Here is a 17,368-nt window from a genome sequence, read left to right as displayed (position 1 = left end):
AACACAATCTTGCTTTGTTTGACAGAGGTTTCATTTGTTTGTTAACTTGCGCTATCTAAAGCCACGCCAAAAGTTAGCGGAATGCTTTCGTCGGAATTTGATGAGTGAACATGTGCTCAAACAAACAAACCTCTGAAAATCAAAACCCAACGACTACTAAACTCTTTACTCTTAAACTCAAAACATTATTTTGTTACAAAGGTAATTCCGCTGATCTCAATCTGCTATCTTTTCATTTATTATCATTCCTTCTAGGCCAATCATCTTCTACTTGAAAAGAAGGCTGATTTTATTTAAATAAAATCATAAATATAATTAAGGTGAGTCAAGATCTTGATGGCCTCATAAAAACCATTTGTAAATTGAAAAAATTACAGTAATATAGTATAACTAGAGATAAACAATTGTAAATTTTTTATAGTGTTTATGTATTTGTAGGCATTAAAAAAAACTCAAATTTATTTGTTAATCATGGCTTACATATTGGACTATAAACAAAGCTAAACAAATGATTGGATATAAACGTATAAATGCTTAAATGAGACATTTCTCACATTTCTGTTTCCTGTAATATAAGCTTGCGAGTGCTTGAGGTTCGTCATAATTCTTATGGAGTCGTTTTACAGCAGCAGGCCCATAACTACCATACCAAGATTCATTCCATTATAAAGCACAAAACCGATAACTTCGCCCCCCAGGCAAGGTGGTCACAGTTTATTGTTTGATGACATAATTTCAGAGTTCTACATCTGCAAGAGGACTTTTCAGTGGTTTATTGAGTGAAAGGTCTATTCTCTTATGGCCGTTCAACATGAGCTGGATCTCAACGAACGACATGCTACTCGTATCTTGCACGACCAGCCACATAAAGACGACAGTGAGCAGGCACATGAGGCTGCACACGCAGAACAAGAAGTGAAGACCCAGCAACAGAGTGAGGTACGGGAACAGTTTCACCGTGAGGAAGGCGAAGAGCCCGCTCGTTGACGCGATCATTGTCACAGCGTTGGACTTGACATTGTTGGGGAACAGCTCTCCTGCCAACGCCCACGGGATGTTAGCGAAGCCTGTGAACAGTAGATTCTTTATTACTAGGTGGAAGGCGAAGAGCCCGCTTGTTGACGCGATCATTGTCACAGCGTTGGACTTGACGTTGTTGGGGAACAGCTCTCCTGCCAACGCCCACGGGATTTTAGCGAAGCCTGAGAACAGTAGATTCTTTATTACTAGGTGGAAGGCGAATAGTACGCTCGTTGACGCGATCATTGTCACAGCGTTGGACTTGACGTTGTTGGGGAACAGCTCTCCTGCCAACGCCCACGGGATGTTAGCGAAGCCTGAGAACAGTAGATTCTTTATTACTAGGTGGAAGGCGAATAGTACGCTCGTTGACGCGATCATTGTCACAGCGTTGGACTTGACGTTGTTGGGGAACAGCTCTCCTGCCAACGCCCACGGGATGTTAGCGAAGCCTGAGAACAGTAGATTCTTTATTACTAGGTGGAAGGCGAATAGTACGCTCGTTGACGCGATCATTGTCACAGCGTTGGACTTGACGTTTTTGGGTAACAGCTCTCCTGCCAACGCCCACGGGATGTTAGCGATGCCTGAGAACATAAGTCTACAGTGACCAATAGTAAATGTGAACACATAAAAACTCAATCTGAAGTAAATAATTCAGACACTGTAAAGAAAAGATCAGGAGTGATCAATTTCAAGAATAAATATGTCAGACACAGAGCAACATCACATATTGCTTGCAGATAATGCAAAAAGTACTAAAATAAAAATATATAAATGAACAATTTAAAGGAAACCCCCTGAGTTAGTGCTGAAGGATATGAGATTAAAAAAGGGGGAAGGTCAAAAGTCAGGCCCGCCTGTACTCATTTGGGGCAATTACATTGGCCTCTTCAATAATGATATGAGACAACCATTCATGCCAACGTTTCTTACATATAAGTATGATTGTGTAAAGATCATATTCACAATGAGTAATGTAGTTTCATTAAAATGTCATGTTTTTTATTTAATAACAAAATAGGTACTAAAGTAAGCTATATATAGATACTTATTACTAAACGACCAAATGACTTTTCGAGGTTAAACAGAACACAATTGGAATCTAATAGTTTATAACCTCAAATAGACGTGGGCAGCATTAGAACAATGCAGATTTATTGTTATAGTTTTATTTTTACTTATTCAGTTGAAGCAAAATTTGAAATGGAATAGGAAAAACTGTAGCCAGAAAGAGTCTTTTCAGTATGAAAGAATTAATTGTAGCAACAAGGAAAACAGTATCCCGCACCATCTGAAAGAGTCTCTACAAACTGCAGCATTTTATGTATTCGCGTGGCATATTAAGCTTAGGAATTCTTTAGTATAATTGAACAAACTGCAGTCATCACAAAATCAAATTGAATAAAATTTTTAATAAGCAATCCCGCTTAATGGGACTTGAAAAAGTAAATGTTATTTAAATAATTGTTTATAAAATCTAAGGTATAGTTGTTTACTGATAAAACTTGTAAGTAAAGTATAGCATAGTAAATATCTGATAATGGCGGGATAATCTTGGAAATTTTATTTTACTTTAGATTTATACCGAAAATAGCATGAGTCTAGATATTAATAATGTAATATTATTATTATTATTATTTATAATAATAATATTATTAAAGAGGAGCTCTCCGGATTTCATCTGCCTATCGTACAGTTTCGGAGCCGGCCGTCCTTGTGATTGCGGGGGTAATTCCCATCGATCTTCTTGCTCTTGAGCGGAAGCGTGTATACGATGGGAATGGCACTGTCAGCCGTGCTACTGCCCGTTCACACACAATGGATGAGTGGCAAACTCGCTGGGAGACGGAGAGTCGAGGACGTTGGTCTTTTAGGCTCATAGGTGATCTGAGGGGATGGACCGAAAGAGAGCATGGAGAGGTAGACTTCTTCATTTGAAGAGGTACCCAGCTTCTCACTGGGCACGGTTGTTTCGGCTTCTACCTTAACAGAATGGGGAAGATCCCGAGTCCGGAATGCCAGTACGGGGATTCGGATGCGGACGATGCCTTGCACACCTTCTTCAAATGTAGAAGGTGGGAAACGGAGAGAAGGGAGCTGGAGGCAGCTATCGGGCATGTTTCGCCGGAGACCCTTATAGAAGAGATGTTGTCCAGTCCCGAATCGTGGAACGCTGTCGCTGCGTTCTGCAAGAGGGTGCTAAGGCAAAAAAGAAGAGAGCAGCTATAAAGCACCAGAATAGCTCATGCTGGTGGATTTTAGAATGAAGTAATGCCCATTGGGCGAACGATGGCACCCTCTTGAAGTAGTTGCAGAGATGCGTTCCCGAGAGGGTTTCCAATGCCTGGACCGGTAGGTTTTTAGTGGGTGAGAGTCCCACACACCAGGGCGAACACCTGTCCCTGACGGTGCATAATGCATTTTCCTATCGTAAAAAAAAAAACATACAGGCAGTCAGACAGAGAAGTGATATTTACAGCTCACAGACTGACACAAGAGAAATAAGCCAGCCTAATGAGCAATACACTTCAGTGAAGCTCAGTGACATCCTGTAGATTGAAATTTAATAGTACACCATGCCACGTGTCACGTACAGACAGGCAGTCAGACAGAGAAGTGATATTTACAGCTCACAGACTGACACAAGAGAAATAAGCCAGCCTAATGAGCAATACACTTCAGTGAAGCTCAGTGACATCCTGTAGATTGAAATTTAATAGTACACCATGCCACGTGTCACGTACAGGCAGGCAATCAGACAGAGAAGTGATATTTATAACTCACAGACTGATACAAAAGAAATAAGCCAGCCTAATGAGCAATACACTTCAGTGAAGCTCAGTGACATCCTGTAGATTGAAATTTAATAGTACACCATGCCACGTGTCACGTACAGACAGGCAGTCAGACAGAGAAGGGATATTTACAGCTCACAGACTGACACAAGAGAAATAAGCCAGCCTAATGAGCAATACACTTCAGTGAAGCTCAGTGACATCCTGTAGATTGAAATTTAATAGTACACCATGCCACGTGTCACGTACAGACAGGCAGTCAGACAGAGAAGGGATATTTACAGCTCACAGACTGACACAAGAGAAATAAGCCAGCCTAATGAGCAATACACTTAAAAACAACCTTCAATCTATAGGAAGCTCAGTGACATCCTATAGATAGAAATTAACCTTCATTGAATTAAATCTTGCCCATGTACACATGAAGTTTAATGCAAAACTTTAAGCCTAAAGATGAAACTTTTCTGGAGATACCGTAATAATGGTTATGCTAGATAGTCCTCACTAAACACTTCTTTGCAAAAAGTCCTTGGCTTAATTCTTTCCTGAGATATCCAGCGGAAACAGACACAAAGGCAGATAGATAAAAGGAATTGACATAAAAATTAGTGAAAGCTAACCAAAATGTACAAAATTTCATTTACAATTGTATTTTACTAACACTCCCTTGCCAGAGTCAACAATGTGACCGTTTGTTGCGTTCCTGGTCATGGGGGGATCCCTGGGAACAAAATATCTGATGCCCTGGCCAACCGGGGCTCAGCGTCAATTATAACGGACCCTCAATCGTTCTGTTCCAAAGTGTGAATCAAAGGATTCAAACCAAAAGAGGGCTGTATCGAAATGGGTTCGCCCGGAACATGAGAGAAGGTGGAGGTTGCATCCGGGCTTGAGAATGAGCAGAATGGTAATACAGTCGCCTTCCTCCAGAGTGGCGTCTGACCTTCTCTCATTAAATAGATTAATGTCTTCTCGGGTTATGGGTCTTATCAAGGGACATGGTCACCTGAAGAAGCATCTTCACAGAGTCGGCATCCTTTAGGAGGATCCGCTCTGTAGAATGTGTGATGAACAGAATGAAACTGCTGAGCACCTGCTCTTTGATTGCCCTTCAATAGCAAGGGTGCGGTATGCCATCTTTGGTAGTTTGGACAAAGGTTGTGTATTTCCCCAGGAGGACCTGATAGGTTGTTTTCTGCGGTTTTTTTAACTGCTGAAATCATAGACTGGTAGGCCTCATGGTGTGTTTCCGGGATGCGCAAAAAGCCCTTGAGGCTTAAGTGCATGGCAGTAGGCCGCCCCAAGCGAAAAAACCAGCCAAATACCATGAAAGGATATGCACAATCATAGAACTCCCTTTTTTCTAAATACAAATAATTTCATCAATGGAGAATTGAAGAACAAGACAAATTTTAACGAAATTCTTGCCAAACCAAATGATTTAGCTCAGTGTTAATACAAATTTGTTTATTCTATGATTTATTTGTTGGCAACCTTGTTAACCATGAGACTAAGTAAAAATCTTCACCGATGCTCAGACAAATACCTGTTAACGATTAGATGTAACAACAAATGTCCAGAGTTTATATACAAACTGTTACTGTTACCACGATTTTATATAACTCTTCTGTTGTAACACTTTATTTATTTACTTATTAATTATTTTGACATCCTTTTTGGACAACGTTATTCACAGTTGATTTCCCAGAAGTGATTCTTACAGGTATGCTCTTGATATACTTACCGATATTGAAGGATACAATATACACCACCACACTGAGGAGTGGTAACCAATTGAAAGAAGTCACGTTCACTCCATAAAACTTCATAGCTAAGTAAGCTCCGAGATTTCCCTGTAAGCAAGTAAGCAGATGTAAGCGAGTTTCAAAAATTCCAAGAAATAGTGAGAATCGGTGAAATTTTAGTGTGAAACATACCATTCCTAAAGCCATGCCGGAGGTGGATACCAAAAGAGGCTTTTTGTAGCCGAAGTATTTGACTGCGAGGGGGGAGATGCCGCCCGAGATAACGAGTATGAAGCCGACCACGGTGGAGCAAGTGCTGCTGGAGATGTTGGTCCCCGTCATCTGGAATATTTGCTCCAGATACAGGAAGACGATGGAGACTCCGCAGAGCTGCTGGGACACTAACAACACCAGGCAGATGGTTAGGGCCAGGCGGTTACCACGTGAACTGACCAACTCTCTCACAGACGTTGATCCTTCTTGGCCCTCAGTGATTGATTTCTAGAACCATCACCGATTAACTTTAGGAAATGGTTTTATGTTATTGCCACTTTGGATATTAATATCGCGTATAATACGTAAATTTAGCAAACGTCTTACGTTATACTTAATGAGGTAAGACCAAACCAATTTGTATGGAATTGGAGCTTGCCATAGTATTTGCTTTAATGGAAGTGTAACTTACATTCATTTCAAGGTCGTAAACATTGAAGTTACCATCACTATCTAAATGTTGTAATATCTCTTATCTAAGTTTCCAACAAAGAGGTCGAAATAAAAAAAACACTTCACAATTTATGTAAATAGCAATTAGATTCTTTCGGTTTTAATTTTGGATTTCAAATACATGAACAAAGACAGCCTATACACCTGAAAATAAAAATCTAGAAACATTCCTGTAAATCTGAAATAGTACATGTTAGTAAAGTATTAAATACATCCGTATACAATACTAAGGTGACTTTAAACTTAAAACAAATTAAACGTTGAACAAAAAAACCGTTATTTTGTTTTTATTTTTTAATTGACTACATCGCTTTTTCATCTTCTTACAACCATAATATGAGAAAGACTTACACGTCATTAATATTTTCGCAACAGAAGCTTTCATTCAACTAAATTATAACAAAATGGTACCATTTAACTTTTACAAACTTTCTCCAATATAAAAAATCCAGTATTTAGAAGTGGAACTAAAAAGGTCTAGAAGACAAATAAATAATAACTAAATAAATCTTTTAGTTATACTACATTTTCGCTTACCAGACTTCAGAGAAAGTATTGATATTACACAGGCAAAACTTAGTTGTATTAACAAAGCGGTAACTCCCAAAAGAGATACATAACTGAAGTCGAATGAGAGTTTAGCTCCAGTTCACCTTCCTCTTACGTGCAGCATCTGAAATCTAACGTGTCGCAGACTTGACTCCTGAAGTCTGGGGTCAGGTTCGTCTACAGGGATCCAAAAAATTTCTGACGACGAAGAACGAAGAAGTTCAAAACGAACTCGTTGCATCATTTTCACAATAGATACACCCATATTACAGAGTTTAGTGCAATCTAGGTGAATTGGCAATCTCATTGTCTCATCAGGTGCAATAGTTTCAATAATGATACTCTTATCAGTACAAACTAAAAAGTATAAATAAAGCACCTTCCGTACCTTCAAGTTACCCACGTTATGCTATATCACTGAAATTAACAGGCAGTTGAATGATATTTGTCGGCATTGAAAGTGACAAAACATGGCAACCAACATAGAGAAAATTTCAGCCATACTTCAAGTTGCCCACGTTATGCTATATCACTGAAATTAACAGACAGTTGAATGATATTTGTCGGCATTGAAAGTGACAAAACATGGCAACAAACATAGAGTAAATTTCAGCCATACTTCAAGTTGCCCACGTTATGCTATATCACTGAAATTAACAGACAGTAGAATGATATTTGTCGGTATTGAAAGTGACAAAACATGGCAACCAACATAGAGTAAATTTCACCCATACTTCAAGTTGCCCACGTTATGCTATATCACTGAAATTAACAGACAGTTGAATGATATTTGTCGGCATTGAAAGTGACAAAACATGGCAACCAACATTGATTCAATTTCAGCCATACAAACTGTTAAAGAAGGTAGAATTTTGTATTTGAGGATAACGTGATGTCTAAAGCACACACCGTTTAAAGGTGACATGGCAGCACAAGGGTGAAGAGTCAAGGAGACAAATACTACAGGAGACAACTAAAATATATGCTTTATACGAGTAGCTGTATTAAGGAAAAACTTTATTTTATATAGTTCCATCCAAGATTCAATGCTTCTTGGATCCTTAAAAATATGAGAGAAAAAGCAACGATTGCACCTCAATGTTCAGGAAATCGATTTACAAGGTCTTCTTCTATAGGTTATACTTTGCATGATCGACAAAACGAACCTGTATTACTTGGAGTTCCTTTTCTATCAACGATACCGATGAATTCCCTCTGAGCTTGGCAAGTGTTCGCTCTGCCTCCGTAACCTTTCCCCTCGTGACTAGAGAGTACGGAGAGTCAGGCAGGAGAGGGAAGAGTACAAAGAAGGTAGCACACAATCCCAGCAACATGTAGTGGAGGTAGGCGTAGCTGACGAGAGGGCCGACTGCGTACATCAACAGACTTCCGGACCCCACCGAGAACTGGTTCATTGTGTTCAGAAAACCTCGAACAGAATCCTGGGAAACCCAGTCAGTGGTCATTTGTTAATATAGAATCACTAAATGCAACCAAATTAATAATATAAACAGTGTTTCTGCCAAAGTTTTACGAGTGCATTAATACAATGTATATTTGTTTAAACTAAACGTGGGTCTGAAATTTATTTTTACCACATTTTATGTGTAATTAAATTTCTATTTGTAACAATTAAGAGTAATTTAAGTGGCATTTTAAAATGACAGTATGACAAAATGACAGCAGGTGACTTCATTGTCACTGTGTTGGCTTAAATGGTGTGCATATAAAGCCTTACACTTTTTTACTCCAAAATGTAATACCTAATAAAAAACGTAACAATTTACTTTATTTATAACTTCAATTTAAATGTCTTGTACTTATTTAACACAGAAGTTAATCCGGTTTACAAACCAAGGATAAATTTTGATCTTATATTTTCTCTCGAAACGTTAATGACAAATGAATATGAAACTTTTAATTTTAAACTTACCTACTATTCTGGAGGTTATTGGAAGTAAATCATATGAAACTAAGGTGCTGTATCAGTAAAAAAATATTATATTACTGCATGTAGGGTGTAGTTTGAGTTTCGTTAACTAATATCAATAATATGTAAAATACTAACTTCTTAGAAAATTACCACAAACACTCAGCATTTTGAAAATAATATTAGCATTTTCGATGGCCATATTATGTTTTCAGAAAACTCATAAAAGGTAAAATTTCTTGTGCATCTGTTACCTTTAAATATTAGAGTAAAAACAATACTTGTTTTGAAATTTTGTTGATGCTAGAAGCCAGTTACAACAGATAATACTAGAGCAATGTGCCATGCATGTCTGAGAAATAACAGCAATCATGTTGTGCAATCATGCACTCAAAACCAACACCGATTATTATAATCTGACCTATACTCTTATAATGCAGATCTGAATACACTTGTTCAGAATAACCAACCAGTAACAACAGATAATACTAGAGCAATGTGCCATGCATGTCTGAGGAATAACAGCAATCATGTTGTGCAATCATGCACTCAAAACCAACACCGATTATTATAATCTGACCTATACTCTTATAATGCAGATCTGAATACACTTGTTCAGAATAACCAACCAGTAACAACAGATAATACTAGAGCAATGTGCCATGCATGTCTGAGGAATAACAGCAATCATGTTGTGCAATCATGCACTCAAAACCAACACCGATTATTATATAATCTGACCTATACTCTTATAATGCAGATCTGAATACACTTGTTCAGAGAATAACCAACCACTTAACAACAGATAATACTAGAGCAATGTGCCATGCATGTCTGAGGAATAACAGCAATCATGTTGTGCAATCATGCACTCAAAACCAACACCGATTATTATAATCTGACCTATACTCTTATAATGCAGATCTGAATACACTTGTTCAGAATAACCAACCACTTACAACAGATAATACTAGAGCAATGTGCCATGCATGTCTGAGAAATAACAGCAATCATGTTGTGCAATCATGCACTCAAAACCAACACCGATTATTATAATCTGGCCTATACTCTTATAATGCAGATCTGAATACACTTGTTCAGAATAACCAATCACTTACAACAGTTTGTGGCAAATCTGGGCACAGGTTGGCCCTCTTTATTGTTAGTTCATTCTAAAGAAACTTAATAAAACTGTAAAGTGACTGAAAATTGATTTATCTAAATTCTCTACTTTGTTTGGTCTTTAATATTCATTTTTAGTAAGTTTTTCAAAAATGTAGTGATACTGATTGTTTTATCATTGAACGATGGCAATGTTGGAAATCCTGTTTCCTTCCTAATCCTTTGGATACATAGAGGTAATCGCCGAACGCAAGGACGATCAAAGCAATTCAACAATATCAACTTCCTGAAATTTATTTACGAAGCAAATAACAACTATGAGAAAGAAAATAATGGAAATAAGTGTAAACCTACGACACTTCAAAGAAGCCCTAAAGTTGTTCGGACAAGATGCAACTGGATAACCAAACTCAGAGGTAACACCATCCCGCAGAAGCAGGAAATAAACTCTCTTATTTTGGGACTTAAGGAGCTAATACTACTTATAATCTTATCTTATCTTCTTATCTTTGCTGGTTGGGACATAACTGTGTGTCACTATAACTTATCTCACCAGATTCCAATTTGTCTGAAGTTCCTATTTATTTTCCGGAAAGAGAAGATCGTGAGCAATATTGAACTATTGACACGCTGTTTTTAATTCTGCGTCCTTACCGGGAACCTTAACAGTACACAAGGGAGCCGGCGACGACGATTCACCCTGCGTTTTCTCAAAGCCCGTACAAGAAACTTGGAATCTCTTGTAACAACTGCTAAAATAGTCGAATCCTTTTATTGATGCTTTAAACTCCAAATCTGACACACAAAAATTAGTAGGAACCTGAATCTTCAAAGAATTACGTTTGTATTTAAGGCGTGATGCTTACAAATTCAATGTCTGGTATCTCAAAGAATCAAATTTTTACAACGAGAAGTAGTCCTGTTAGCGATATAACTGTCTGAGAAGCTGCCAGATCCAAGACTAAGATTTAATAAAATGGATAAAACTGCATTTCACTGCGATATGAGTATTGACACCTGGTTCAGATGTATCGATTAAGGGATTTCTCTTACGAGAAAATAATTAAAAATCACCGGATTCCAAAGGAAGAGAAAAAGGGGGGATTTTGATTTTCAATTTTTAGTTTTCTCTCTCCTTGATCGCAAACTCATTAAATAACAATAACTGTAGTCTTACGTTATCTAAATTGAAGGTTTTTATCCCCGTTCATTGAACAGTTGGGAGGTAAGACTCTTTAGTCACTCGGCATGATTTCCCAACATTTGAACTCGCACCTGCTCAAAATCTTATACGATATCAAGCACTGTAGACACACAACTAAAACTTTAAATAAATGAAAGCATCTTAACATTAATTTATAACACTGTACAATAAATTGTCACAGCTTATCGTTGATGTTACTCTGAAGAACACTGGAACATATTAATACACAATAAAAACTGTTTAAATTTTCTGCAATTGTTCGATTGAATTAAATTTTATGATTATAGATCATATTTTGAACTGATGAACACGGTAAATATACAAAACATGTGAAAACAATACATAAGTTGCTGCATCGAATAATATTAGTGATAAAAAGTGTTTTTTGTATTTTCGAAAGCTCGCAATATGCTTATAAATTATAACTCTTAGGTTGGTTTTGTTTTTAGAATTTATAGCCGAAGGAAAGTTGTGACGGATTTTCTGAAAATTTTGTTATTAGGATATCGAAAATAGGTATATTTCCACGAAAACCACAAAAAGTACTGTTTAAAGTCATACATAAACAATTTGAATGTATTTTGAGATATTTTTACAGAAACTTTTGATTTTTAGGTTAATAAATATGTACTTATGTATTGAACAAAACCATATGAGTTCAAAATATTGTAAATAATTAAAATATTTGTATAAAAAATAATTATGTTGAGGATGATGTATATGATATTTATTACAGCACGCAATTAGAAGTCAATAATAATAACTAACATGAATAATTTAGCCAGAATTTCGGAAGCACAGAGAATACAAACAAAATCTTTGTATTTTTCCCCTGTGCCTGAAGTTCAATGCCTTCATTTTCAATTTGTAGTGCCGATGACCTATAGGTTTTTGTTGTAGGACTTTGGTACTATACTATAAATAGGGCAGGTTCAAATCCTGTCTGAAACACAGCATTTTTTAGCACCGATGACTTTACTCGGTATTCTTCCTCTTATTCCATTTGATAATTTGGGCAATGGACTAAGAAATCATGAAGAATAACGTTTAAAAGTGGAAATAGAAGATACCTCTTTTTGAAAAATTATAATTTTAAAATACTTCTAATAGTTCAAACCATGATATATATTTTATACATATTGTTGTGTACTCAGATGTACATATACTTATGAGTATTACAGACTGCAAGGCTGACCTCAGATATTTCTGCAATGTACAGCGGCACAGAGGCAAAGGTGATACCACAGGTTATACTGTCTTATGGTTATGTACTCAGATCTACATATACTTATGAGTATTACAGACTGCAAGGCTGACCTCAGATATTTCTGCAATGTACAGCGGCACAGAGGCGAAGGTGATACCACAGGTTATACTGTCTTATGGTTATGTACTCAGATCTACATATACTTATGAGTATTACAGACTGCAAGGCTGACCTCAGATATTTCTGCAATGTACAGCGGCACAGAGGCGAAGGTGATACCACAGGTTACTCCCGCCATGAATCTGCCAAGGGAGAGGAGGCTGACGCTGCTGACTAGAGTTAAGATGACGTAACAGCAAGTGATGATCCCCATGCTGAGGCCTACTGTGGCTTTCCTGCCGATCCTGTCCAGCAGGACCCCCGACACGAACGGCCCCAGGACGATACCCAGCGGCAAGGCGGAGGCTATGGTGCTGCCGTCGGTGGCGGAGAGTTCAAGTTTCATCAGCATCGGTGACGACCATCCAAACGCAGTGCCACACATGAGGAACTGTAGGTTCACTGGAAAGTATTTACCGAAAGATTTCACTTCTGCGATGGAATGGCATGATTTAATAAACACATAGTAAGATTATTTCCGTCTAATTTTGGCCTAAAAGGAAGAAATAATTTTACATACAACATCAAGATTAGAAATGATGTAAACTTGATCATGTATATCAATAACTTTGTCATACCCCACAGATGGTAGGGTCTCTCGAATGTTACACTACCAGTAAGTAGTTGTTTCATATTAGTTTATGTCACGCATCAAGTGTGGGTCGATTGCTTTCAATTTCTGACCGGTCTCTAAGGAACGTGCGACACTAGTCTCTTTGTTTACTTTATATAAGCTATATATCAGTGATGACAAATTCCAAAACTTCTATCGTTGTATGTGAATAGAAAACGATAACTGTTAGCGCTCGGTGCCAATCTTTTGTGCAATAATAACTTTGAGGTTGACAAAGAATTTGTTGCACAGTGGAAAATTACAAATTGTTTCTGCCCAGTCGTGTAAAAAAATCAAACAGTAAAATACAATATTTTTAATAAGTCTAATTATTAAAACATATTTTAAAATGAAAAAAACTTAAGTAAAAATGTATTAAAATAGAAATACAATAAATAATGTATAAAAAATGCAGGAATAACAAAGTAATAATGATCACACAAATACATCTCAAAGAGAGTAAAAAGTCCTCTCAGAATGTGACATTTTAATATGGACATAAAATATTTAATATTTTGAAATATTATCAGACTTGAAGCTAGGATATTAAACAGCTTGGTCCGTACAGAGACAATTGAGTTTTTAGTAATATCCAGTGTAAACCTTCCGATGAATAAATTTTGTCCTATGTCTGGTGTTATAAGAAATGATTGAAAGTATGAAAGATACGTTGATTATTCAATGCAAAGATTCTGGAATGTCAGACAAGAAGACTTGGCAAGTGTAAGGATGTCACTTGACTGAAACAACTGTCCCCCTACAACTATCCTGTCCTGACTACAGTGCTTTGGACAATCCTCAAAGTCTCTCTTCCTCCAAGATCATTCTTTGGAGAGAAGCCTCACAACAGAAACCCCAGAAATAAAAACCAAATCCCAGTCTGGATTCAATTAGACCATTGTGGCCCAAGTCAAGAGCTCTCCTTGAGGCAGATTCTGAAAAGCACCTTAAAGCAAAGACATCTGAGTTTAATAGCTTAACAAGCATGTAAATGTAGTCAAACAATCCGATATCAAAATGAGAATAATAAAAGAATAATGATTTATTCCTTCAAAACATTACAAAAACAGTACAAAAATAAAATCTTAGGAATAGCCTAATCACATGTCCAGTAGCGTGATTAGGATTAACAAAATAAAATAAACTTAATATTACTTTTAGAGTTCAGTTTGCATTAAATTACATGCTGGCCACTCTCCGAGGTGCCTGAAACTACAAATGAACTAAAAATAAGAATACAAAAAATATAACCAATATAAAAATAACTAGTAATTACTTATCCATATAATGTCAGAATAAAAATTATCTAATATTAACAGTAAAAACAACATAACAATTAGTATCCTCTTTATACAATTCGAATTAAAAGAAAACAAAACAAATTAAAAACATAGCAGCAAAAAATAGTACATTAAAAAAAAATCAACATTATAAACATATAAATAACTTCTGTCAAAGAAAAAAATCAATGCGCTATTTAGGCACATTCACTATTACAAAATGCATGTACATGCATTCAATAACACACAGTACATTATACATTATATGCAATAACCAAAGTGAATACCAAGGAAATTTGTTGTTAAATTATTAACATGATGTTGCTCATAAAAAAGTAAAGGGAAACATGTTTTATCTTTAGGAGTGAATCTGAATTGTTTGTCTTTGAAATGTGCAAGAAAAGTGTATTTACATAGAAAGAATTACACAAGTCTTCAGATAGTGAAAATATTGAACAAATTCTTCTAAATCATTGTAACCAAGTACAATGATACCCGAACAACGTCAGCAAGCACTCAAGAGAATTGAATGGTCGACAAGGTCGAAAGCTTTTTTGAGACAGATAAGTAAGGATTCTTCTCGAAGCAAACGTAGTGGCATCAGATTGTATTTAACCTGATCGAAAACCAAACTGACATGGGGACAGTATATTTTCTAAACAAAAACTCAATAAGTCTATTGAAAACAATATTTTCAAACCCCTTAGAGAAAATTGGTTTAATAGAAATATGCCTGAATACATAGTATATTTTTAGATAAAAGAGTTTTTTTACTTACTTTCAAGGGAAGTTCCATCAGGGATGCAAGCATTAAACAGGGCAGTGAAGACAGGAACAAGCACGCTGGTAATTTTTTTGATGAACTTTGTTGATAGGCGAAAAAAATTCCCTATATGCATTAGACTTCTAAGAAGAAATCGCATTTAAAGTTTAAGAGTGGACAATTTTGCAAAAAATAAAGAACTTTGAAAAAATCATACGAAAATCATTATCTAATGGAGGATGAGATCATTGAACTTTTTTTTCATAAAGCATGGTTAATTATCCGGTAAGCACGCAAACTATTGTGTGTGTGTGTGTGTGTGTGTGTGTGTGTGTGTGTGTTCTATTAGGACAAGAAGCTTAGATATTGCACCTAGTCCTAGTCCTATAAAGACTTTTGCGCTGCTTCCGGAGTGACAAGATATTCTGAGTTGGGGGTAGGGGCCGCCTCCTATCGAGACCCATGATGAAGAATTTAGGCATGAGGAAGATCCAAAGCAGGCAGGGAGTGGCACACCCTTATGTTGAGGCTAGCAAGAACCTTTGACACTTAGGTATTGAATCCCACCAACTCCATCAGTCATCTTCCGAAGTAGACTAAACCTATCGAATAACCAAGAATCTCGACATTTACGGTTAGTGATGTACCGCTCCTGGTAATCCATAAGGTTGACAGATTTAAGTGACACATTAGATTTTGTTGCGCACAGTGGTAGGTTCAACTGGAAGGTATAGACCAGCCAGAAGTGATCCCTGCTGGGTGAATTTAGTTTTATACACTAAACACCTGCATTCAGACCGAAAATCACCACTTTAATAGCTAGTACATAATTTATTTTACCTGTAACACTCTAGTGTATCCGTATGGAACAGTGATATTGTGACTCTTTATATTCTCTTTTTATTATCCTCTCTGATATTGGTTAAGGGTCTGTATATTTGTAAATGACGATAATTTAACATTTAATTGCGTGTTAAACGTTTATTTTTAAGGGAGTCAAGCTAAAAAAACTTAATCTAGGATAACACTTTTTGTTACTTATTTTACCTCTTTTCAGGGGATATTTTACCCCCATTCAATTTCGACTTCCCCTAAAATTAGTGTTGCTGACAATCAGTTTCTTTCTTATAACACACATTTCTGTCAACTTCAAGAGCGACCGTTTTGAATATTGTGTGCTTAAGCAATGGACCTTGGCTCTTGACTCCTACACTATTGGATATCACGAGCTCCCTGTCCTATTGTGAACTCAAATACAGGTGAGCTTGTCATATCGCTTTGCTATGATTTGTTATTTTCAGTTTGATGTAGTTGGATCTACATGATTAAGAGATTAGATTAGCCTACAGATCTCGAAACGCAGTGCTATTATTTGTTTTCATATTATTGAACGATGGTAAATGTCTAAGAAAACTCATGCCATCTTCGTAAACCACCCATAGTAAATACGAACTTTAAATAAAGTATTATTTAAATCTGTTAAGATAACTTTGACATTATCTACAAGTTGAAATTATTTAAAATATCATAAAAGTCATTAATTACTAAATATGTAACAGGAATACTTATATAAGAAGACTTTATACTGGATACTGTATATTGTATATCTATGCTTGAATAATATTAAGTTGTTTAGTTTCTGCTTTAATAATTATAGTTATTAATAAAGCTATAATTGATGCTAATGAATTATTATATACATGGTTTTATGTTAGAATGTACTAAAAGTAATATTCTAAGATAACTGTCACTTTCTTTACAGTTTCAAAATATAATTTTATTTTAGATTTCACTTTGTCTCTCTCCCATTGTAAATTTAATGTTAATAGAATACTATAGTCTATTTGAGGATCAGGAAACTTTAACTTGTACGGGGTTACATCAACAAAAATAAAATCTTCTCATATAAAGATAAATCAGTAATGTTAAACTGCATTGATACTTACATATAGCAACACTTATGTAGAGATATTTGCGACTCGGCTTTGTCCATTGTTCACCGAGAGAAGGATGTTCTCCGGCAACAGGACTGTATTGGGCATCCTCTCTTTTCATCTCCATCTCTCTTTCTTACTCTCCTGGAAGAGGGTAACCAGATCAAGAAGAACAGTAAGAAACTGAAAAAGCCTAGCTAATGTCACATGCGGCATTGCTTACGGCAAATATTGTTCTAAGTTGAGCATTTCTCTACACACCCGTTATCTTGTCGCTACATTATATCAGATCTAGCAAATACTTTTCAAAGTCATTTG

At 36.4% G+C, this 17,368-nt stretch overlaps 2 protein-coding genes across 2 annotated transcripts in view; both read right to left on the bottom strand.

The window, feature by feature from the left end:
• LOC124360965 overlaps positions 1-17,368 on the bottom strand; it is a 49,330-nt gene that overhangs the window by 20,337 nt on the left and 11,625 nt on the right. The window contains exons 8-12 of the mRNA XM_046815000.1: positions 12,534-12,862; positions 8,005-8,280; positions 5,756-6,064; positions 5,563-5,671; positions 748-1,607 (exon numbers count right to left, since the gene is read on the bottom strand). Of these exons, the coding sequence (XP_046670956.1) occupies positions 748-1,607; positions 5,563-5,671; positions 5,756-6,064; positions 8,005-8,280; positions 12,534-12,862 (1,883 nt within the window). The remainder of the gene's footprint in view (positions 1-747; positions 1,608-5,562; positions 5,672-5,755; positions 6,065-8,004; positions 8,281-12,533; positions 12,863-17,368) is intronic.
• Positions 410-17,259, bottom strand: LOC124359052 (facilitated trehalose transporter Tret1-like). Its single transcript, XM_046811453.1, has 6 exons — positions 17,063-17,259; positions 12,534-12,862; positions 8,005-8,280; positions 5,756-6,064; positions 5,563-5,671; positions 410-1,067 (listed from the first exon to the last, which is right to left on the bottom strand). Exons 1-6 carry the CDS (start codon positions 17,175-17,177, stop codon positions 736-738), a joined length of 1,470 nt encoding a protein of 489 aa, XP_046667409.1. The 5' UTR covers positions 17,178-17,259; the 3' UTR covers positions 410-735.

The sequence above is a fragment of the Homalodisca vitripennis genome, chromosome 4, assembly GCF_021130785.1.
Source record: "Homalodisca vitripennis isolate AUS2020 chromosome 4, UT_GWSS_2.1, whole genome shotgun sequence".
NCBI classification, from domain to species: domain Eukaryota; kingdom Metazoa; phylum Arthropoda; class Insecta; order Hemiptera; family Cicadellidae; genus Homalodisca; species Homalodisca vitripennis.
The sequence above is the reverse complement of the archived record's forward strand: the minus strand, read 5'-3'. Positions and strand labels throughout refer to the sequence as shown.